At 46.3% G+C, this 19650-nt stretch overlaps 1 protein-coding gene across 1 annotated transcript in view; it reads left to right on the forward strand.

Annotated features, from left to right (window-relative positions):
* The window catches only part of LOC137420984 (unconventional myosin-Ie), a 155137-nt gene that overhangs the window by 86346 nt on the left and 49141 nt on the right, over positions 1-19650 (forward strand). Inside the window, exons 8-11 of the mRNA XM_068106574.2 lie at positions 144-275; positions 14089-14221; positions 15980-16176; positions 19159-19239. Of these exons, the coding sequence (XP_067962675.2) occupies positions 144-275; positions 14089-14221; positions 15980-16176; positions 19159-19239 (543 nt within the window). The remainder of the gene's footprint in view (positions 1-143; positions 276-14088; positions 14222-15979; positions 16177-19158; positions 19240-19650) is intronic.

Here is a 19650-nt window from a genome sequence, read left to right on the forward strand (position 1 = left end):
GATAATAGGGGAAAACGTTAACTACTGCCATTGGTTCGCATTCATCCCAGGACTGTTTTTGGATGCCGTTTGTAAAGTGCGAGTTGGTTGTGAGATGAGTACAATTTTCTTCCTACGTAACCCACTTCTCCTTTCATGGGTAGCTCATAGAATTACAAGGAGAACAAAGGGATTTCTTGGGAATCACCTCGCCTGACTACTACACCTACCTAAACCAGTCGGGGGCCTTCAAAGTTGATGGCATCGATGACAAGAAGGACTTCGAGGAAACCTTGGTAAGGAGACATAGAAATTGGATTCTTATTTTCATGTTGATACATTACGGGTCAGCATATAGCATAATGTAAGGGGACCGGCATACGGTGAAGGTAAATGGTCCATGTCTGGTGAATGATCCACAAGGACAGTAAATGTGCTGGCGAATGCTCTAGGTAAATGTACACTAGCAGCTATTTCACTGGGGATGGGGTGAAGGCAGTCCATATTTGATACTCAGTGCTTGATCTCCACCATTGTACTTCCTGGAATGCTTCCTAGCAAAAGAGGGTTCCGCGATCCAAGGTTACCTGAAACGTCAGCTTCCCATTGCGGTTAGCATACGTCGATCACCGTGCTCTACCTGTCTGCCAAAGCAGAATGACACTAGCCCTAACAATTACGATTACCGGGTAGTTATAATTTCACATATTCGGAACTTTTTCCATGAGTCTGTAGTTTTGTGCTCCTGTTTCCAGTCCTTCAAAGCTGCAGACAGTTGTTATTGCAGTAACCTTTGCCCTTTTTTGTGTTACCTTCGCCACCAAAGGTGGATGGAGGTTATGTTTTCACCCCTGTCTGTTTGTCTATCCGTTTGTCTGTCCGTTTGTTTGTGAACAAAATATCTCAAAAGTTGCTGATGGATTCGGACGAAATTTGGCAGCGATGTAACGTATGTGACAAGGACGAAATGATTCTATTTTGGTGAAGATCCGGATTAGGATCCGGCCACGAGAATTTTTATGTGATTCTTCACCTTTGGGAGATGGGACCAAAAACGAACGATACATAGCAGGATATCTCAACAAGTTATGGATGGATTTGGACGAAATTTGTTGGACAGGTTGTGTGTGTGACAAGGAAGAATCGATTCAAATTTGGTGAAGATCCGGATCCGGATCCAGCTAGTAGAATTTTTAAAGTGATTTTTCACCATTGAGTGATATGACCAACCAGGTGGAGGTATGCTCTCTACTGAGTGCCGCTCTTTGTTCCTGTTTCTCAACTTCACTTTCTCAAGTTTCAACTTTCTCAACAAATATTTTATTTATTTATACAAGATTGAGGCTCGTGTAAGAGCTAACATTAATCACAAAAAAAAAACTGACACATAAAACATATGATAAAGGAAGCGGGAGACAAGATGGGGGAGAGAGGGCAGAACACAAGAACAACAGCAGATAACAGGGACATGGAAGATCTGTGGGAGGGAGAGGGCTTGGGGGAGGATGCATGGGAAGGGGAGGGGGAAGTGGGAGAGGTATAATACACATGGGCACTGCTAGGACTTCCAGGAAAGAAGTTGCTATTTCAAAAAAGTGGATCTGGGGTGAATTAACGGGGGTAGAAAAGATCAAGGTTTTGGATGGGGGAAGATAAGAGATGGTGGTGAACAGCTGTTTTAAAGACCTAGAGGGAGGAGTGAGATTGAAGAGAGTCAGGGAGTTTTTTCCAAAAGCGGGAATAAAGAGGAATAAAAGAGTGAGGGTGAGCAGAGAGTCTTGAATTTGGCAATTTCACGAGAAGAGGGTTGCTGGCAGATCTTGTGCGACCTGTAGGAATATTTGGGGGACAGAGCACAGAAAGGGGTGGGGGAGATAGGCCGGATAGGAGTCGGTAGAAGACAGAAAGACCACCTACCTGCCTGCGGCGAGTGAGTGAAAAGCCCTCACAATCAGCTTCGTCGTGGGAGATTTTAATGATTCTGAAAGCTTTGGTTTCAACAGCGTGAAGCCGAGCTAGGTGTGAGGCAGGAGCACCAGCCCAGAGAGGAGAGCAATATTCCATTGAGCTGCGGATGAAAGCTTTGTATGTGGTGAGGAGCTCAGGTGTGCCAAGGAAGGACGTTGCACGATGGAGGATGCCCAGTCGGCGACTGGCTTTGGAGGCCAGCTGGGAAATGTGGCTTTCCCAGGAAATATCATGGCAGATAGTGAGATCCAAAAGCTTGAGTGACAGAAGTTCTTGGAGAGGATTGTTGAGAAAGTAGATGGGAGGGTTGTCCAGTCGGTCTTTTCGGAGAGACAAAGTAAGAGTGTGAGATTTGTCAGGATTGAAAGACATGTTCCACTTGTTTGCCCAGTCTGTGATTTTGTCCAGGTCTGCAGAGAGTGAGGAGGCTGCAGACTGCCGATATGAGGGATGAGGAATGGAGCAGCAGAGAGTGGAGTCATCAGCAAAGAGATAGAGAGGATTTTCCAGAAAGTCGGAGAGATCATTGATGAAGACCAGAAAAAGTACAGGGCCCAGAACACTGCCTTGGGAACTCCAGCCTGAACAGGAAGGGGAGAAATCCATTCAGGGCCACACGTTGACTACGACTAGAGAGGAAGTCCGCAAGCCATGCGTGGAGATTTCCATGGATACCATAGGAGGAGAGTTTCGTGAGCAGAGCGGGGTGCCAGACCATATCGAAAGCAAATTATATCAAGGGAGAAACCTCCATCCATTGTTGAGACAGCAGAAGCAGCATGTCCAGAGTAGAGTGACCTGGTCTGAAACCAAATTTATGATCAGAGATCAAGCCATTGGAGAAGAGGAAGGATTTGATATCCGAAGAAATGATGGATTCCATGACTTTGCTGATAACTAGGGCATGCCCGTACTATATATAAGCTAGGACGTGCCCGTACGTGGGTGCCCGTTCCTTGCCAAAAAAAAAAAAAAAAAAAAATTTGTGTAGGGGTGTGTGTGTGTAAACATCCTAGGGCGTGCCCGTACGTGGGTGCAAAAAAACATGCGTGCAAACAACAACAACAAAAAAAAACTTTGAAACCACGTGGCAGTAACGACCACAGAACCCCCCCCCCCCCCCCCCCCTCTATTTACATGCAATGGTTTGGTCCAAAGCGAACGGTTTGGTCCATTCGATGTGATTCGATGATTCGATGTGAATGGTTTGGTCCATTCGCAACGACCACAGAACCCCCCCCTCTATTTACATGAATGGTTTGGTCCATTCGCAAAGCCCTCTGCAAGCTCTCTGATTGGTTGAATCGTTTTTTGGACATAGCTCGGTAAGTAATTGTCCGATTAATATGAAACCTTGAAAAGGCACATCCTCGGGTCCCCAGCAATATACCTGGCAAGTTAAAAGTATATCGGACCCGTGGTTGTCGAGAAACAGCGGTCACAGACAAACGTACAAACGTACAAACGTACAGACAGAGATTACTGGAATTATAGATAGATTGGGAGCAGGCTGATTGGTCTGTAGTTGCAAGAATCTGTTTTTGCACTTTTTTGTGTAAAGCGGTCATGTTTGCTGATTTCCAAGCTGATGGCAGATGACCTTGAGCAAAAGATAGGGTGAAAAGAACACAGAGAGGGTGAGATAGAGCTGCAGAGCAGGATTTTAGGACCCGTGGGCTGATGCCGTCTGGTCCAGTTGCAGAATCAGAGTCGAGGTTTGACAGTACCCCCACTTGATATAGTACATCTGGATAGTTGTTCATCTGTTCCCCACTGTTTGTCTGTTGACCCTACACCCACAAATTTTCAGCTCTTCCATGAGTCTCAACCTGTTTAAAAAAATTTAAAAGTAAACTGATACCTGCAAATGTTAAGGATGTACTAAATCTAGTTAACGTGTTGAGGATGTAAACTGATACCTGCAAGTGTTTTGGATGTACTAAATCTGTGTGTACATATATATATATATATATATATATATATATATATATATATATATATATATATATATATATATATATATATATATATATATATATATATATACAGTATATATTGTTACAGACGCGGTGGTGGATGTTAGTTTACCGAGCGGTTTGGTATGACCACGTCTGCACAGTTTACCCGATTATGCTCGAACGTTGACTAGTCGCGCTACGCTAGATCAATGAAGGAAAAGGACACAACTGCTGGATTCAAATGACACGACACCAAGGGTTCAGTTCTCAAGACCTCCGGAGGAGGTTATATTAAGGCGGAAGGTTAGATTACAACTACAAGAGGGACATCATAGAAAGACAGGCACTTAGACACACTTATATTAACCCCAACAGACGACAGATAAACGGGACAAAAGGCTGACTCACACGGGGATTGATGGCAAGGAAAGCGGGTATCGATGGCTCAAGGTGCACTCTTGGCTCAAGGACAGGGTACAGTACGGTCCAGTAGATGCAGGGAGGTCACAGCGCTCGGAGGTCACGACTGGTTCTTCCTCTTCAAGCTCGGGGCGCATCTGACGTCACGTCCGGCAAGTGGCTGCGTATCTCCGGCGGGGAGTGACACGCCCTCGGCTCGTTAGCTCCGCCCCAGATGGAATCGGCTCGTTGCTTCTCATTGGGTGCGTGCGGGGGGGGTTACCGGCTCCGCCCTTGACGGGGGGCTGACAGGGAGCCCCTTCGTGGTAACCCCGTGGAGCGCATGGTCATGGCGGCTAACCGAGCCGGTGTGAGGACGCACACTCCCCCCGCGCGCCGTTGTTGTAGTTGTTGTTGTAGTTGTTGTTGTTGTAGTTGTTGTTGTTGTTGTTGTAGTTGTTGTTTGTAGTTGTTGTTTGTAGTTGTTGTTTGGGGAAGAAGATGGGAGGAGGTATGGGAAGGTCCTAAACTCACTACTGGTGCCATATAATCACATTCTGGTGCAACGAAGAGTCAGAATTAATGGAAACGAGTCCTTAACTGACATAGACTAAGAATAACTAGCAAGATGTCCGAAAGTTGTCTACGTGAGATGCGGTGGACCTGGGCACGACATTTAATGGGGGAAAAAGGGGAAGGTCGGTTCTACAGAGTGTTATTTACAGGCAATGGGACTAGGGAATGGGGGATTGGGGATAGTTGGGGAGTATTGGGGAAATAGGGGAATATTTACAAGCGGATATGGAGGCCAAATTCCATATTCGCAACATTGCACCCTTCTCTACCCTCGGGGCGTCCCGACCCGATAAATTTTTACCTAGTTTAGTGTGGCACTCAGATGTAGTTCCCACTACTATTAACTCTACCCTGAGTGCGACAGTTTTACAGATATTCACAAATGAGTAAATATGTCCCCCTGCGACGTTGCACCCTTCTCCTCTCAGAAACACACCCACAGGATAACCGAATCCGGAAAGAATTCGCAAACTAAACATACAGCCGGTAGGGAGCATTATTTACAAGACTACGCTGATATTTACACTACGATCCAGGACCTGTTTTTGGAGGGACACATGCAGATGTTATGCATAGAGAGAGCACGCATGCCAGCATCGATACACCAACCCACGAGTGCTCTGTGGCCTACGGCCTTTAATAACGTGCAGAGCACCCTTTTCCAGCACGAAAAGCACCACCCCCTCATGTACAGTCAGCACCATCCGGTGCACCAATAAAGTGTCTATAAATCATTGTGTGGTGTCGCAGCCGGCCGATGTTCTGCCGCTGGTCTTGCCTTCGTGTGGTGCACTTGGCCTTCTTACTTCTTTCAAAAATAAAGAAAGGCGCCAACCGCATCCATTTCTTTATTGTGGCCGTCAGGGGCCAACTAAGAGTGGTTCACCTGTTTGGCATAGGTGCCACGTTGACCCATAGGTCCATCCACGGGTGGTGCTTGGCCGCAAAAGAGCTGCGGTCCATGGTGGGTGGCCACAAACATTGCGGTCCATATGGTGTATCGATCCAGGCAGCAAGCAGCGAAAGTGCAGGCCCACAACTGCGTAGCCAGCACCTCTCTCTCCTCTCTCTCTACCCCAAAGCCAGATCCTCGGAGGTGGGAGACAAAAGAAGAAGACAAGTGAGTAAGGTGGTAAGGGCGCAAAAGTGCACGCAATACAAGATGATGCACACTGGGGGCACATGGGAACCAGGTGAGACAGGTACGTTCCTATCGTACGCCCCCCCACCCCCACCAGGTAACCTACATGGCCCCTCCCTTACCCCTTACTGTATCCACAAAACACAACACTACCCATAAACATCTACTTTACCAATCAACAAACGTCCCTACTGTCTTCCCCGTTCCTCCCATAAACCAAATTCGTCTTCTCTCCCTCCTAACCAATCAAATTTGCCATTTTCAACTTTCATCAAAATTTGCCATCTCCAACTCAACATCATAATTTGCTATCACCAATTCATCATCAGTCCCTCCTAGGGAGGGAGAGATGGAATCACCCCAATGTCTCATCCACGTCGTGATGCGTCTCACAAATCCTCACAGCAATCCTTACTTCTGCAACACAAACAAAGAAAACACAGGTGTGGAGTCATCATCATCACCACAGGTAAGTGGCTGCGTATGGTGCGACAGGTTCATCAATCCTAACTATTTCCTAAATGACTTTAACAACTTTACACTACCCGGGGTCTTTCTCCGGCCAAACCATTGGCCCTCTTACACTATGGGTTCTAAAAACCAATTCCCATTGGCCAAACTGTGGTGCTTTTCAATTTGGGGTCTCACTCCCCCGATTCATCTCCCGGTGCCCTCGCACAATTTCTGGGCTGTGGCGTGTACCTCTCCCAGTGGGTCTACCCACCTGCACACCTCCACCACTGCAGTTGCCACCCGAGCTTACCTAGCTCCTCACCCTAACCTAACTACCTGGGGAAGGCCCTCTGGCGCTCTCCCCACTCGGTGCCCTCTCTGGCACTGGGCTACCCGGGTCCGTCCTCCGGATCCTCGGGCCCCATCCACAACTCTACCGGCTCCCAGAGCCCACCTGCGGCCTCACCTGGCCGACATCCTCACAGTGGTGGAGTGCCCAACCAACTACACACACTAACAGGCTACACGCCCCGCCATTTCCACAACACTAATGCACCCATTCACAACACCATTCTGCAACCGCACCACAAATGCCAATATCCAACCACAATTTACCTATACCCTCTACCTAACACTTACACTACCCGCCCCGGGTACTCGTGAAAGGGGTCCACTCTTCCCCCATCCACACCTTCGCACCATGCACACCACTCCGTACCACTTACTCCAACTCTCTCCACACACCTGTACCTGCACACCTGTGCTCTCACACCTGGTGCCACCTGCACCCTTCTCTCCCCAAGCGCCTTCGCGCTGATCCACAACACTCACTACTCACACACTGCTCCACACACCTGTCCAGTTGCACACCTGTGCAATCACACCTGTTCAATTCTCACACACACAGCATCATCTCAGCTAACTACTCCCTTCTGAAACTTGCGCTTCCCAGTCGTCCCTTTAAGCTATTGCGCTCCCACGTCATTATCATCCACGCTACTCTACCTGCGTCCCCACTACAGGTATCAGTCACTAACTAATCTTAACGTCACCTAATGTCAATCTCTCCTAGATCCCTACAATATAACCTAACCCACCCGGGCTAGTTTTCACTGCCATACACCCCATAATCTAGTGCGCATTTGCCCCCCTCTATGGGAAGGGTGGCAGGGATGCCCCCCCTTACCCACCGGGCCCATCGCTCACTACCAATTTTGCACATCAAATTTCAACAAATCAAAAATTTGCCAATCACTGCCCATCATCTGCCAATCACTACTGCCAATCCCTTGCCAATCATCAAATTTTGTTTTTCTCTAATTTTGGGTCCAAAACACTAACCTCATCACCCAGTCTACTCACTAATGCCTCTCGGTGCGCCAATTCCTGTCCAAAGCCCGGCTTCGCAAAGCCAAGCCATGAATGCGGGTTGTTCTGTGCCAGCGGCTGGATGCGTCCGGCATTCGGTGCAGGGACGGGGGCTTACCCGTGCCGAGATCCCACGCACCATCTCGGCACGGAGCCATCCAATGTCCCGATCTCGACCTGCCGGACTGCCTCAACAAAAGGTGGTCGCCATGACGACCCTTTCTATCGGGCTGCCCGCTCCGCCTAGTGGAGCACGGACGCGGCCGTTCAAAGCGAGGCCCAGCACGCACCGAGGGCCCGCTTCGGCTAAAAGTCGACCTAACCTCTAACCTGGTTACCGTCGATGCTTCACCTGGATTCTTACACCCCGCAGCCCGTTCCTTGCTCACACCTCCAGCCGTTTCTATGCTCCTCGTACCTTTCCTTACACACCCAGGTACTCTCATTCCACTCACAGACTTGGTCACACACCTGACCACCGAACACTTTGGCACACATTTGTTGGTAGCACACCTCACCAACACACCTCTTCGCACCCCCTCCTCGGTCACCTCCTCTGTGACAATCACAGGTGTGCTCTCATTCGCACACCCAACCACGTGCCTCACCACCAACTCCAGCGTGCATTCCCACTCACGCTCTACCATTCCAGGTGTGCTTCCTTTCTCACCTGTCACAACCAACTCACGCTCCGTGTCACTCTTACTCCTCTCACCACCACTCTTGACAACGCACTCGCCCTTACTCCCGACAGCGCACTCTTTCCTCATGCACCTGTCCGTTACACACCTCTCTCGCGCACACCCTTGCGCACACTCTCCCGTCACACCCTCTGTAACACTCACCACAGGTGTGCATTCTTCCTTGCCTTTGACAGCGCACTCTTTCCCCATGCACCTGTCCGTCACACACCTTTCTCGCGCACACCCTTGCGCACACTCTCCCGTCACACCCTCTGTAACACTTACCACACCGCGCTTCCATGTGCTCCCTCGCACACGCGCTACGACCGACTCACTCTCGCCAGCACCCTCACTCCTTGGCACGCACTTTTTCCTCACACACCCCAGAGTCGGACTTTCTCGCACACCTCCTCTTTCGCACACCAGACCTGTCGCACACTTCACCAACGGCCTCTCACGAACACCCGGGTCCATCTCGACCCCCAAGCTCATTAAATCACCTGGCGCATCATACGCACGACCATATTGGTCACCACTTACACCAGGGCCTCTTCCTCTTCGCTTCTCCTCCATCACCTGCGAATCCCTCATCCGGTTAATGAGCACATCATCACGATCCAAACACAGACTTTGGACCAATTCTTTTATCTCCTCTTTTATCTCTTTCTTATCCCCTCTCCGTCGCTTCTTAATTTCGCTCATCCCTTCTTCCACTTCTTCTAATTTCTGCTTCACCTCCTTTATTCCCCGGTACGTCTCCTCAAGCTCGTCCTCCAAGGCTACCTTGACCGTTTCCATGTGCGTCCTCACCTGCCGGTCCTTCGTCTCCATTACCTCTATCACCTCGTCCAACCTCGTTGTCAGTCCCTCACGTACCATCTGACATTCCCTCTTCGTCGCTATCAAGTCGTCTTTTAGTTCTTTCTGTGTCGCTTTTAAACCTCCTATTACCGCTGTGTTCTTTTGAACCTGCTCCACTAACTCCGTCTGTCCCACCGTCAGCTGCTCCACCTCCTGCGTCAGGTCCTCTATGCCCCCTTGTAACTTTACAGTCCCCTTTCTCACCTCCTTCTCCATGTGCTCCTGACAGTGCCATTACCTCCTCGCGCACTCCTCCGACCTCCTCACTCACTCCTCTTCTGATCTCCTCTCCCATCACTTGCATCTCCTGCCCAGATGCCACCCTCATCTGCTCCATTTCCTCCCTGTGAGCATCCAGTTTAGTTTCTACCCCCATTCTGACCCCCTCTATCTGCTGCCCCATTTGGTTAACTTCCCTTTCCGCTTGGTCCCTCATGTCCCTCAATTTGCCTTCCATCCTGTTTTCTAACCCCTCTAACCCATTTTTCACTTCTTTTATCCCGTTGTCTAACCCCTCAAATTTGTTGTCTAACTTCCCAAATTTCTTGTCTAACTCCTCAAAATTATTGTCTAACTTCCCAAATTTCTTGTCTAACTCCTCAAAATTATTGTCTAACTTCCCAAATTTCTTGTCTAATCCCTTAAAATTATTGTCTAACTTCCCAAATTTCTTGTCTAATCCCTTAAAATTATTGTCTAACCCCTCACCGGTACCCCTCGCTTCGTCCCTCATTACCCCCATTTGGTTTCCCATTACCCCCAATTGCTCATTCTGAGCCTCCATCCGGTTCCCCATTTGTCCCATACTGCTTTTCAAACCTCTAATTTGGTCTCCCAATTGCTCACCCATTTGTTCCATAAGGGCCCTCATTTGCAACATAAAAAGGTTCGGATCCACCAGGGGCGCTGCCACGGTCGCGGGCGTGGACGCCGTGGCCACCTCGTGCGTGACAACGCTATTTTGCGACCCTGCCGCCCTCACTGCTTCGCTCTCCTCGCGTCCCTCAATTTGGTCCTGGACCGACCCTGCCTCACTCTCCCCTACCGGACCCCAGCTGTCTTGGTCTGCCATAGCGCGACTTTCAAAATTCGGGTTTTTATTTCCGTATAACAAAATCAAATTTCGCCGTTATAATTTCGCGCGGGAAACGCGCTCCGAATCGATTCTACTACAAATTTGGGCCTAATAAATTTAGTCCCGGGTTCGAATCCCACTCCTGACACCAATTGTTACAGACGCGGTGGTGGATGTTAGTTTACCGAGCGGTTTGGTATGACCACGTCTGCACAGTTTACCCGATTATGCTCGAACGTTGACTAGTCGCGCTACGCTAGATCAATGAAGGAAAAGGACACAACTGCTGGATTCAAATGACACGACACCAAGGGTTCAGTTCTCAAGACCTCCGGAGGAGGTTATATTAAGGCGGAAGGTTAGATTACAACTACAAGAGGGACATCATAGAAAGACAGGCACTTAGACACACTTATATTAACCCCAACAGACGACAGATAAACGGGACAAAAGGCTGACTCACACGGGGATTGATGGCAAGGAAAGCGGGTATCGATGGCTCAAGGTGCACTCTTGGCTCAAGGACAGGGTACAGTACGGTCCAGTAGATGCAGGGAGGTCACAGCGCTCGGAGGTCACGACTGGTTCTTCCTCTTCAAGCTCGGGGCGCATCTGACGTCACGTCCGGCAAGTGGCTGCGTATCTCCGGCGGGGAGTGACACGCCCTCGGCTCGTTAGCTCCGCCCCAGATGGAATCGGCTCGTTGCTTCTCATTGGGTGCGTGCGGGGGGGGTTACCGGCTCCGCCCTTGACGGGGGGCTGACAGGGAGCCCCTTCGTGGTAACCCCGTGGAGCGCATAGTCATGGCGGCTAACCGAGCCGGTGTGAGGACGCACACTCCCCCCGCGCGCCGTTGTTGTAGTTGTTGTTGTAGTTGTTGTTGTTGTAGTTGTTGTTGTTGTTGTTGTAGTTGTTGTTTGTAGTTGTTGTTTGTAGTTGTTGTTTGGGGAAGAAGATGGGAGGAGGTATGGGAAGGTCCTAAACTCACTACTGGTGCCATATAATCACATTCTGGTGCAACGAAGAGTCAGAATTAATGGAAACGAGTCCTTAACTGACATAGACTAAGAATAACTAGCAAGATGTCCGAAAGTTGTCTACGTGAGATGCGGTGGACCTGGGCACGACATTTAATGGGGGAAAAAGGGGAAGGTCGGTTCTACAGAGTGTTATTTACAGGCAATGGGACTAGGGAATGGGGGATTGGGGATAGTTGGGGAGTATTGGGGAAATAGGGGAATATTTACAAGCGGATATGGAGGCCAAATTCCATATTCGCAACAATATATATATATATATATATATATATACAGTATATATATATATATATATATATATACATATATATATATATATACATATATATATATATATATATATATATATATATATATATATATATATATATATATTGTTGCGGATCTCTACGTCGGCCTCTTTTCCCTTTATCGAGGGGGGGATTAATCCCCTCGTCTATGACTGACCTGACGTGAGTCCTGAAGTTGCACAAGCTCCCTCCGGAGAGGCAGGTGCGCAACCTCGTTCGCGACCGTGGACAGATGTTAATTGCCGAGCGGTTTAGCAACCGCGGCACGAACCATTAGCAGAGACTAACCCGATCCTGAACGTTGGCCAAAATCGCGTCACAGGTTTTCAATGGGGAAATCATAAAGACGACTGGACGAGCATGAAGAAGAAGAACGAAGGTAGGAAATACAAATATAATTTATTACTACTATTTACAAGTCAAAATAAACCTTGGAAGGAGGAAAAATATGAAAATAAAGACAGAAGGAGTAAGGAGACACTGCAAATATTAGCTTACCTATACAAACTTACTTACACCCCAGGACAACATAAAAGACGGACGACGAGCAGACTTACACGGGGGGGGGGGGGGGGGGGATGAAGGCAGGAATGAATGGCTGGAAGGAGAGGAAGATTCAATTGGAACCGGAGCACGGTCGGGCCGGGAGTGAGCAGCCGCCGCCCCTTCTCGATTGGTTTCGCCCGGCGGCGTTCCTTCGCGGCCACGGTCGAAACTGCCGTCAAAGCCCAAAGCTGCTGGTGTTTAAAGCTGCGGTGGTTCAAGCTGCGGTGGTTCAAAGCTGCGGTGGTTTCAAAGCTCATGCGTGCTTCTCTCTCCCTCAATCATCTCCTTCCTCAACTCGTCTCAGGTGGGGTGCGTCGCGTGTTCTCCAAGGACTCATCTCTCTGGGGGTGTCCCGCCGCGGGTTATATAGGCCACACCCTCGAACCTTCGCGAACCTCCCCAATCGTTCTCTCTCCGCCCTCTCAAGCCAAACCCCTCGTGCTTGGTTGGTCGGCAAGGGCTCTCCTGGCTCCACCCTCTGATGACGAGGTGGAGACACGCCTTTCTTCTCCGAGGTACAGCACATGGCAATGGCGGCAAATGCAGAAAACCGCCCAATGCACTTGGCAATGGAGGCTTTGGGATATGGAAGGGAACTATCTTATGTCATCTGATGCAATGCAGTGTCAACTAGTGGGAACAGAGCCTTAAACTACATAGAATAAGGAGATAACTATTTAGAAGGATATATGATTTGCTACGTGCATGTATATGGATTAACTAGGAGGACGACCTCTGACCTTTACACTACGGAGGGTGATATTTACAACAAGATTCATGACACTTACAACAATAAAAAAAAACACAGGATTCTCAAATCCGCAACAATATTATGAGAGATATTATACGAGAGATTTTGTTATTCACACATCCCTCTCATCTCTTTATGTAGATTATGGATTATTAATTATTATTATTTTTTAATTACCTCCGCCACCGAATGTGGACGGTGGTTATGTTTTTCACCCCTGTCTGTTTGTCTAACTGTTTGTCTGTCTATGAGCAGGATATCTCAAAGTCTTATGCATGGATTCGGATGAAATTTGGTGGACAGGTTGGGTGTGTGTCAAGGATGAAATGATTCGATTTTGGTGAAGATCCGGATCCAGATCCGATAATTTTGTGATTTTCTACGTGATTCTTCACCGTTGAGAGATTGGACCAAAAACGATACGTAGCACGATATTTCAAAAAGTTGCGGACCGATTTTGACAAAACTCGATGGATGAGTTGGGTAAGTGACAGGAACAAGCCGATTAGATTTTGGTTTGGGTCCAGATCCAGATCCCGGCCTATCAGTGGGATGCAAAACGTAATTCAATAAACGTAGTAATTCAAACGTAATTCGTAAAACGTAATAAATTCAGCCTGGCGTAGGTATTTGCTCTGCCGGGTACCGTTCTAGTTTTTTATTTATTTGCATTTGATGAATGTTTTGCTGCATTTCCTTTGATCGTGGCTGTTGGTTGTAGTCTTGTATACAAAGTGGAATATGAATACAAAGTGGAATATACTTGTCTTGTATATGAAGTTGGCAGACATGGGGAACGCTAGATCAAAATTACATTATTCAATGCAAATAGTCCCTTCAATTCCTCACTTTGATCGTTTTGATTCCTAAGTGCAAGATTTCTGTTTCTTTAACGTCTTGTTTTATGAAAACCCCAGATCATTCGTACAGCTTCTTGATGCTTAACCTCCTTACTTCCCACCTCTCCCTCCCACATGCACACACATCCCAATTCCTGCTTCAGAAAGCTATGCCTGTGATTGGAATTTCAGAAGAGGACCAGACCATGGTGCTACAGATCGTGGCTGGAGTTTTGCATCTTGGTAACATCAATTTCTGTGAGGCAGGAAATTATGCAGCGGTTGAAAATGAAGACTGTGAGTTGCCCACTTTTAATTTTAAATGGAAAGCATGCACATGAAGAGCAAAGACTTTTTTGCTGCACTTCAAATTTTTCATTTGGGAATTCCTGAGCTAAGCAAAAACGTTATTTTTGAAGATGTCAAACTGATATGTGAAATAATTTAATGCTTTTGAGTTGCCGATACAGTAGATAGCGTCAGAGGTATATAGGTATTCACTTTTGAGTTGCCTATAGAGGAGATAGCTTAGCCTGGTGTTGGCTTAGCGGTTAGGGTGCGACTTGGGATCCTCGTTTCCTGGGTTTGAATCTCGGTTGATCGTTGAATTAACGCCACGAGGGTTGACTCAGACTGTCATCCTTCTGAGGTCGGCAAATCGAGTACCAGTTCACTGGTAATTCCCTGCGTGTCACAAGAGGCGACTAACAGGGTTAGCGGCAGGAAAGGCATCCGGCTGTAAACCATTGCTTCAAAAAGGGGGCCACCGTGCCCGAAAAAGGCCAACCCCTGCTCTGCAGGTAAAATGGCATCTAAAGGTGGTTCTATACACTAGATAGCTTCAGAGGTATATAGGTATTCACTTTTGAGTTGCCTATACAGTCGATAGCTTAGCCTGGTGTTGGCTTAGCGGTTAGGGTGCGGCTTGGGATCCTCAGATCCTGGGTTTGAATCTCGGTTGATCGTTGAATTAACGCCACGGGGGTTGACTCAGACTGTCATCTTCCTGAGGTCGGCAAATTGAGTACCACTTCACTGGTAATTCCCTGCGTGTCGCAAGAGGAGACTAACAGGGTTGGCGGCAGGAAGGGCATCCGGCTGTAAACCATTGCTTCAAAAAGGGGACCACGGTGCCGGAAAAAGGCCAACCCCTGCTCTGCAGGTAAAATGGCCTCTAAAGGTGGTTCTATACAGTAGATAGCTTCAGAGGTATATAGGTATTCACCTTTGAGCTGCCTATACATACTCACCTTTGCACTGTCTATCTTGAGTTTGAATCACGACCGAGCTATACACTGTCATCCAGGTGTTCCTCATGCAGGTGATTCATCAATTTGTATGTGCCGTCTCTCGTATAGACTTTAGGCTGAAGACCCGTCTGCCCACGTTGGTCATTGGTTGACGTTAAGGGGCTTCACTAAGAATAGGCGAGCTATCTCCGACACCCTGGAACAAATGACAAATTCCTGCAGTCATGACTGTCTGCTGGGAAGGCAGCGCCAAACCACCCAGAATAACGTTTGCCAACTTTTCGCTACGGTAGCACTAACGCCCTGGATGTTATACACGTGCAGGAGAACAATAATCGGGGACATTTTTGTACTATTACATGAACACGAGGACATGTGTAGATTGTGGGACAATACATGGAGGACGAGGTTGATCCTGAAGTCGAGTTTCATTCTGTTCCTTTCTTTGCACATTTATTTGTTGTGTTGCCCTTGACCATGTTCAATTCCCTGTGCAACTTTTCATTGCTTAGTTGATTCTCATTGCTACAGCTGGACCAGAATGGATGACGTCACTTCGAGCTGGCTATCAGTAAACTGAAGCTTATCTGAATGTAACATGGTCAGCGTTCCTGAGAAACGGAGGAGGTTTCGAATGAAAACACATACTGTACTTGTGAATTTAACTTGTATGTCGTCACCAGACTACCTGTGCCTGAAGTCCATTCTGGTTCTGTACCACCTCGTTGAATTGTTTCTTCGGTTCGGTTCGGTTTGTTCGTTCTGTTTGTAGCGAATGATTCCGAGCGCTTTTCCTTTCCTCCAGTTTTGGCGTTTCCAGCCTTTCTGCTCGGTATTAATCAGGGGAGCCTCAAGGCAAAGCTGACGAGCCGAAAGATAGACAGCAAATGGGGAGGAAAGTCCGAGACGATCGACGTCACTCTCAACGTGGAGCAAGCTGTGTACACTCGCGACGCCCTTGCCAAGGCGCTGCACTCGCGTGTCTTTGACTTCCTCGTCGAGGTTTGGCCTCCATTTTGCTCATGTGCATTCAAATGATTGTGCCTTGCACTTTACTGTCCCAGAATTCCATAATCACTCTTCTTTTTAACACGTCTAGATTGTACGATGTGACCTCGAATCACTTGTGTGATTACAACATTCTTATTAGAGACCATTGTTATGAATATCCATTTTATGATTATATCATCCAAGGTTAAAGGATGTTGTTTTTTTCTTTTACGTCTGGAATAACTAGATAAAAGTGGATTTCCAAGATTAATAAGGAAGTCTATCTATCAGTCGTCTATCAGTGGAAACACAAGAAGTTCACTGTTCCGGCCTTTTAAAGGAAGCAAAAATGCAAAAATGCAAACATTCGAAATGTTAATGTAAAAAAAGGAACCAATGGGAAGATGTTTATTTATTTCCTCGCCCAAAAGTGAATATGAAATTTAGTCTTAAAATGAGGTATTACTGATTTTTTTTTTTTTTTTTGGCCAAAAACATCGAGGCTCGTGGAAGAGCTAACATCAATCACAAAAAAAAACATAAACAAACGGACAGACAAAGCATGCAAAAAAGGGCACGGGAAACAAGATAGTAGAGAGAGAGAGGGAAGCACACAAGTACAACAGCAGACAACAGGGACAACAGAAGATATCGAACACTTAATAGCAGCTGAAGAATGCAATAATTGTCATGGCTCTGAGCCGTGCCGTCCATAAAGTGTTCACCACGAGGTGAACATTAATTCATTTGTGGTTAATGGCATTTGGGATCACAATTCCAGGATAATGATAGGAAGAAAGAAAAAAAGACTGCAAATGTTTTGCTAAAGTTATTAAGTAACAACGATGGACTTTGAACTTGGGAAAATTTACATCTTTCAAAACCTTGCACCACCACTACTTGTGTTCTACTACTACTACTACTACTACTACTACTACTAATAATAATAATAATAATAATAGTAGTACTACTATTACTACTACTAGTAGTAATACTACTAATTACTACTAATACTACGAGTAGTAATACTACTAATACTACTACTACTAATAATACTACTATTACTACTACTACTACTACTACTATTACTTATAATTATTACTATAATACTACTGATGATGATGCCCACTCCTTTTTGCGTCTTCAGAAACATAGGGCTGCCGAAGTAGTTTCTTGGCTATTGGGCACAATCCTGGATGGGTCACCACTCCAACGCAAACTAGTAGGCCCTACTACTACTAATACTATTATTACTATAATTACTCTTACTACTACTACTAATACTATTACTACCACTAATTTTATTATTACCAATAATACTATTACTTCTACTAATACTATTATTACTACAAATACTATTACTACTACTAATACTATTACTACGACTACTACTACTACTACTACTACTACTATTATTAGTTCATCTGGAACGAAGTTCAGGGGAGCTTATGCGATGACGCGTCATCTGTCCATCAGTCCGTCCGTCCGTCAGTCCATAAACACTTGCAACTTCTTCTCCGAAACCGCTGAAGGGATTGTGACTAAACTTGGTACAAATGATATTTGTTGTGTTGTGACTAAAGTTTGTTCACGGCATTAAAAAAAATCGGAGTCTAAGGGGGTCTACTGGGGGTCAAAGTGAATCCAGGTTTGACCCCCAAAATAGGAATTTGCTTTTTGTTCCCTGCGCAATTTTGAAGCTACACTGACACACACTTTGAAGCCGAGTTTGAAGTTTGAAGTTTGAAGCTACAAAGCGAGTACTCTGAAGCTACACACACTATTTCGATGAAACTTGACCACAACCTTCACCACCCGTGATATACCAATGTTTGTTCACGGCATTTAAAAATTCTGCCCCTTTGGGCGTCTATGGGGGGGTTGCCCCCCAAAATTGGTATTTGCTTTCTTCTCAGAAACTACACACGCAATTTCGATGAAACTTCACCACAACATTCATCACCCGTGATGTATCAATGTTTGTTCACGGCATTAGAAAAATTGGGGTCTGAGGAGGTATACGGGGTTGGGGTGGGGGGGGGGGGCGGGGCGGTGGCTTCCAAAATAGGTATTTTTTTGTTTGTTTGTTTAAAGTCTTATGATTATGTTAGTTTGATTCTACATGCTGCCCTGTCTTTTAACAACCATTGAAATTGGTTTAAAATACCTTTAGTCAGTGCAGTAAACTGTTTATTCCACCAGGAGAGTGCCAGGGGTATTGCCCCTATGTTTACTACTACTATTACCAATACTAATACTATTACTACTATGATTACTACTACTACTACTAATACTATTACTACTGATAATATCAATACTAATACTAATATTACTACTACTACCACTATGGCTGCAATCATTCCTATCTTCTTGTGGGGTCAGCTGAGAAACGTTTTAGCCCAAGTCTTTCAGGAACAGGTTGGACGTTTGTCTGACGTTTGTGATTTCAAAGTTGTAATTTGTTCGCCATATGGCGATAACTCGCCAGCTCTTCACGGAGGACAATGTGTAGTGATCTTTAACTTGCACCAAAGAGTGGTGCTGGCATATCGTCCCTCGAGGGACGGCACATATATTGATACATCAGCCAGGGTTTGAAACACCAGGGTGTCAGTTTACAGCTAGGTCGAATTCAAACCCAAGATATATACCTTAAGGGCAATTGGGCATACACCTCACACCTCAGGTTCATAAATAAAATACCATTCATCTCCTATCCTGATTCCTTTTTGTTTTCCTAGACCTCGTATCATGTTCCACCTGAAATTGTTGTCCCTTTTGATTTTCTTGCTTATTAAATTTACTTCTGTTCAGCCTTATTCCCCTTTTCCACACTCTGCTGCACCTTTTGCAGCATTCCGACTCTGTTTTGATGTTTTTAACTCCTAATTACAGTCTCCATTGGCTTTGACCGTTTTCTTAGCAAGAACACCTATGAGATTATATTTTTACTTTTTGACTATGAGGCACTTTGTATATGCTTTGTCCTTGCAGTCCATCAACAAGGCAATAAGGAAAAGCCATAATGAATACAGCATGGGTGTTCTCGACATCTATGGGTTTGAAATTTTCCAGGTAAGAATTGCCTTTTACTTTATACATTTTAATTTTTACAGACTCTAGGTCTCATGGAAGAACACATACACCTGTGCACACAGATAAATTAGACAACACTAGACTTGACTTTTTTAAACATCAGACAAACACAGCAGTAACCTTGGGAGAAGTGCCATAACTTCCCGGAGCACCATGGATGATGGTGACGCCATCTTGTGACGTCATGTTCGTTTTTCTCCGCAGCCAACGGAGCGGGAGTAATATCCACTTCTCCTCATTCCTCCAAATTTCTAATTCGTTCTAATTTTTATTTTGTAATCACCTTAATATTATTAATATGACCCTACTGCAAAGCCGCAATGAGCCGGCGAAGCCAAAGCCTCTATTGAACATTTTCGCAATTGTTTATGCATACTTCCGCCTCCGCAA

Source organism: Myxine glutinosa, chromosome 2 (assembly GCF_964187855.1).
Source record: "Myxine glutinosa chromosome 2, kmMyxGlut1.1, whole genome shotgun sequence".
Classification (NCBI taxonomy): domain Eukaryota; kingdom Metazoa; phylum Chordata; class Myxini; order Myxiniformes; family Myxinidae; genus Myxine; species Myxine glutinosa.